This window comes from Salvelinus alpinus, chromosome 3 (genome assembly GCF_045679555.1).
Source record: "Salvelinus alpinus chromosome 3, SLU_Salpinus.1, whole genome shotgun sequence".
NCBI classification, from domain to species: domain Eukaryota; kingdom Metazoa; phylum Chordata; class Actinopteri; order Salmoniformes; family Salmonidae; genus Salvelinus; species Salvelinus alpinus.
Genome location: NC_092088.1, coordinates 101,261,976 through 101,267,975, shown reverse-complemented (window position 1 = coordinate 101,267,975; position 6,000 = coordinate 101,261,976). Strand labels below are relative to the sequence as shown.

At 38.1% G+C, this 6,000-nt stretch overlaps 1 protein-coding gene across 1 annotated transcript in view; it reads left to right on the top strand.

The window, feature by feature from the left end:
* Positions 1-6,000, top strand: part of dock1 (dedicator of cytokinesis 1) — an 800,130-nt gene that overhangs the window by 296,516 nt on the left and 497,614 nt on the right. Inside the window, exons 21-22 of the mRNA XM_071394671.1 lie at positions 1,907-2,007; positions 3,354-3,482. Coding sequence (XP_071250772.1) covers positions 1,907-2,007; positions 3,354-3,482 — 230 coding nt within the window. The remainder of the gene's footprint in view (positions 1-1,906; positions 2,008-3,353; positions 3,483-6,000) is intronic.

The following is a 6,000-nucleotide window of genomic DNA, read 5'->3' as shown; positions in this document are numbered from 1 at the left end:
TTAAATCATCATCCTAATGTCTTTACAGTAATAGAGCTGTTTGTAGTACTATATAATATTAAATCATCATCCTAATGTCTTTACAGTAATAGAGCTGTTTGTAGTACTATGTAATATTAAATCATCATCCTAATGTCTTTACAGTAATAGAGCTGTTTGTAGTACTATATAATATTAAATCATCATCCTAATGTCTTTACAGTAATAGAGCTGTTTGTAGTACTATATAATATTAAATCATCATCCTAATGTCTTTACAGTAATAGAGCTGTTTGTAGTACTATATAATATTAAATCATCATCCTAATGTCTTTACAGTAATAGAGCTGTTTGTAGTACTATATAATATTAAATCATCATCCTAATGTCTTTACAGTAATAGAGCTGTTTGTAGTACTATATAATATTAAATCATCATCCTAATGTCTTTACAGTAATAGAGCTGTTTGTAGTACTATATAATATTAAATCATCATCCTAATGTCTCCACATTAATAGAGCTGTTTGTAGTACTATATAATATTAAATCATCATCCTAATGTCTTTACAGTAATAGAGCTGTTTGTAGTACTATATAATATTAAATCATCATCCTAATGTCTTTACAGTAATAGAGCTGTTTGTAGTACTATATAATATTAAATCATCATCCTAATGTCTTTACAGTAATAGAGCTGTTTGTAGTACTATATAATATTAAATCATCATCCTAATGTCTTTACAGTAATAGAGCTGTTTGTAGTACTATGTAATATTAAATCATCATCCTAATGTCTTTACAGTAATAGAGCTGTTTGTAGTACTATATAATATTAAATCATCATCCTAATGTCTTTACAGTAATAGAGCTGTTTGTAGTACTATATAATATTAAATCATCATCCTAATGTCTTTACAGTAATAGAGCTGTTTGTAGTACTATATAATATTAAATCATCATCCTAATGTCTTTACAGTAATAGAGCTGTTTGTAGTACTATATAATATTAAATCATCATCCTAATGTCTTTACAGTAATAGAGCTGTTTGTAGTACTATATAATATTAAATCATCATCCGTATGTCTTTACAGTAATAGAGCTGTTTGTAGTACTATATAATATTAAATCATCATCCTAATGTCTTTACAGTAATAGAGCTGTTTGTAGTACTATATAATATTAAATCTTCATCCTAATGTCTTTACAGTAATAGAGCTGTTTGTAGTACTATATAATATTAAATCATCATCCGTATGTCTCCACAGTAATAGAGCTGTTTGTAGTACTATATAATATTAAATCATCATCCTAATGTCTTTATAGTAATAGAGCTGTTTGTAGTACTATATAATATTAAATCATCATCCTAATGTCTTTACAGTAATAGAGCTGTTTGTAGTACTATATAATATTAAATCATCATCCGTATGTCTTTACAGTAATAGAGCTGTTTGTAGTACTATATAATATTAAATCACCATCCTAATGTCTTTACAGTAATAGAGCTGTTTGTAGTACTATATAATATTAAATCTTATCTTATCTCACCTTATTGTACAACACCTGTATCAGTAAATGTTATATATGTGGTTTGTAATAGTCACCTGTGACGAGGTAACTGTGACCTGTGACGAGGTAGTAGTCACCTGTGACGAGGTAATTGGCAGTGGAGCCGGCTCCCCTTATCCAGAGAGAAACTACAGAGAGAACGCCTACTGCGTCTTTATTATCTGGGGGAAACAATAGAGAAAATGGGCTTTTCATTATTTCCAATCTACATTTCATTTCCTCCTCTCTCTCCCTTTTTTGTCCGTTTTAAATGAAGAAAGAAAAGGTCTAGTTTTTTTCCTCCCAACTCTTTTGTGACTGTACGGTTTGTGTTTTTAAATGAATTTGTTTCTTTTTTTTTTCTTTTTTTTTGGCAGGTATTCATAATTGGACTGATTTCAGACAGGAAGTTTCAGCACTTTAACCCTGTCCTTGAAACCTACATCCGCAAGCATTTCAGTGCTACTCTGGCGTACACGTGAGTACAGCTTATTACCGCTAGAGAAATATACCGAGTGGACAAAACATTAGGAACGCCTGCTCTTTCCATGACAGACTGACCAGGTGAATCCAGGTGAAAACCTATGATCCCTTATTGAGGTCACCTGTTAAATCCACTTCAATCAGTGTAGATGAAGGAGAGGAGACGGGTTAAAGAAGGATTTTTAAGCCTTGAGACAATTGAGACATGGATTGTGTATGTGTTCTATTCAGAGGGTGAATGGGCAAGACAAAATATTTAAGTGCCTTTGAACAGGGTATGGTAGTAGGTGCCAGGCGCACCGGTTTGAGTCAAGAACTGCAATGCTGCTGGGTCTTTCCACACTCAACAGTTTCCTGTGTGTATCAAGAATGGTCCACCACCCAAATTTCTTTGAGCCAATCAGTTGTGCTGTAACAAGGTAGGTGTGGTATACAGAAGCTAGCCATATTTGGTAAAAGTCCATAGCAAGAACAGCTCAAATAAGCAAAGAGAAACAACAGTCCCTCATTACTTTAAGACATGATGGGTCAGTCAGTACGGAACATTTCAATAACTTTTAAAGTTTCTTCAAGTGCAGTCGCAAAAAAAAACACATCAAGGTGTTATTTCATAGTTTTGATGTCTTCGCTATTGTTCTACAATGTAGAAAATAGTAAAAATAAAGAAAAACCCTTTTGTATGTAAACTTCCCACTTCAACTGTATTTACCAGATGTTATTGTGGGTGAAATGCTTGTGTTCCAATAGTGCAGTAGTATCTAACACTTCACAACAATACACACATCTAAACGTTAAAGAATGTAATTAAGAAATGTATAAATATTAGGATGAGCAACGTCGGAATGCCATTGACTACAATACAGTAGAAGCTGACCAATGTTTTGAAGAACTATGTAGAGAATGCAGAGAAGGTGACAGAACAGCTATACAATATCTAATGTAATGTGTGTATATATGTGTGTGTATGTACTTCAGGAAGCTGACCAAGGTCCTGAAGAACTATGTGGAGAATGCCGAGAAGCTGACAGAACAGCTATACATGTTTATGTATAATATCTAATGTAATGTGTGTATATATGTGTGTGTATGTACTTCAGGAAGCTGACCAAGGTCCTGAAGAACTATGTGGAGAATGCCGAGAAGCTGACAGAACAGCTATACATGTTTATGTATAATATCTAATGTAATGTGTGTATATATGTGTGTGTATGTACTTCAGGAAGCTGACCAAGGTCCTGAAGAACTATGTGGAGAATGCCGAGAAGCTGACAGAACAGCTATACATGTTTATGTATAATATCTAATGTAATGTGTGTATATATGTGTGTGTATGTACTTCAGGAAGCTGACCAAGGTCCTGAAGAACTATGTGGAGAATGCAGAGAAGCTGACGGAACAGCTGCTGAAGGCCATGAAAGCTCTGGAGTACATATTCAAGTTCATAGTGCGCTCCAGGGTCCTCTTCAACCAGTAAGTGTTACACACACACACCCCTACACACACACACACCCCTACACACACACACCTAAACACACACGCCTAAACACACACGGTTAAACACACACACCTAAACACACACGCCTAAACACACACGCCTAAACACACACGCCTAAACACACACGCCTAAACACACACACCTAAACACACACGCCTAAACACACACGCCTAAACACACACGCCTAAACACACACGCCTAAACACACACGCCTAAACACACACGCCTAAACACACACGCCTAAACACACACGCCTAAACACACACGCCTAAACACACACGCCTAAACAAACACGCCTAAACAAACACGCCTAAACACACACGCCTAAACACACACGCCTAAACACACACGCCTAAACACACACGCCTAAACACACACACACCCCTACACACACACACACACCCATACCCCTACACACACACACCCCTATACACACACACACCCATACACACACACACACCCCTACCCCTACACACACACTCCTACCCCTACACACACACCCCTACACACACACACACACCCCTACACACACACACACACCCTACAGACACACACACCCCTACACACACACACACCCTACAGACACACACACACACACACACACACACACACACACACACACACACACACACACACACACACACACACACACACACACACACACCCCTACACACTACTCTGCTCAAAGCGTTCATGTGAATAATATGACTTTAGTGTTGATTAGTCCGTCTGTGTCCGTTTCCGTTTGATTGTAAATATTGACAGTAGGAAGTACATGGTATGTAACATGCTACAGTGCCTTCACAAAGTATTCATACCCCTTGACTTATTCTCCCTTTGGTTGTGTTACTGCCTGAATTTAAAATGGATTAAATAGATTTTTTCTCTCTCCCGTCTACACACAATACCCCATAATGACACATTTATGTGCAAATGTATTGAAAATGAAATTCAGAAATATCTCATTTACGTAAGTGTCCATACTCCTGAGTCAATACATGTTAGAATCATCTTTGGCAGCGATTACAGCTGTGAGTCTTTCTGGGTAAGTCTCTAAGAGCGATTACAGCTGTGAGTCTTTCTGGGTAAGTCTCTAAGAGCGATTACAGCTGTGAGTCTTTCTGGGTAAGTCTCTAAGAGTGATTACAGCTGTGAGTCTTTCTGGGTAAATCTCTAAGAGCGATTACAGCTGTGAGTCTTTCTGGGTAAGTCTCTAAGAGTGATTACAGCTGTGAGTCTTTCTGGGTAAGTCTCTAAGAGCGATTACAGCTGTGAGTCTTTCTGGGTAAGTCTCTAAGAGTGATTACAGCTGTGAGTCTTTCTGGTTAAGTCTCTAAGAGTGATTACAGCTGTGAGTCTTTCTGGGTAATTCTCTAAGAGTGATTACAGCTGTGAGTCTTTCTGGGTAAGTCTCTAAGAGTGATTACAGCTGTGAGTCTTTCTGGGTAATTCTCTAAGAGTGATTACAGCTGTGAGTCTTTCTGGGTAAGTCTCTAAGAGCGATTACAGCTGTGAGTCTTTCTGGGTAAGTCTCTAAGAGTGATTACAGCTGTGAGTCATTCTGGGTAAGTCTCTAAGAGCGATTACAGCTGTGAGTCTTTCTGGGTAAGTCTCTAAGAGTGATTACAGCTGTGAGTCTTTCTGGGTAAGTCTCTAAGAGCGATTACAGCTGTGAGTCTTTCTGGGTAAGTCTCTAAGAGTGATTACAGCTGTGAGTCTTTCTGGGTAAGTCTCTAAGAGCGATTACAGCTGTGAGTCTTTCTGGGTAAGTCTCTAAGAGCGATTACAGCTGTGAGTGTTTCTGGGTAAGTCTCTAAGAGCGATCACAGCTGTGAGTGTTTCTGGGTAAGTCTCTAAGAGCGATTACAGCTGTGAGTGTTTCTGGGTAAGTCTCTAAGAGCGATTACAGCTGTGAGTCTTTCTGGGTAAGTCTCTAAGAGCGATTACAGCTGTGAGTCTTTCTGGGTAAGTCTCTAAGAGTGATTACAGCTGTGAGTGTTTCTGGGTAAGTCTCTAAGAGCGATTACAGCTGTGAGTCTTACTGGGTAAGTCTCTAAGAGCGATTACAGCTGTGAGTCTTTCTGGGTAAGTCTCTAAGAGCGATTACAGCTGTGAGTGTTTCTGGGTACGTCTCTAAGAGTGATTACAGCTGTGAGTCTTTCTGGGTAAGTCTCTAAGAGCTTTGCACAACCTGGATTGTACAATATTTGCACATTATTATTTTTTAAATTCTTCAAACTCTTGTCAAGTTGGTTGTTGAGCATTGCTAGACAGCCATTTTCAAGTCTTGCCGTAGATTTTCAAGACGATTTCAGTCAAAACTGTAACTTGGTCCCTCAGCAACATTTCAATGTCATCTTGGAAAGCAAGAACTCTGTCTCTGTCTGTCTGTCTGTCTGTCTGTCTGTCTGTCTGTCTGTCTGTCTGTCTGTCTGTCTGTCTGTCTGTCTGTCTGTCTGTCTGTCTGTCTGTCTGTCTGTCTGTCTGTCTGTC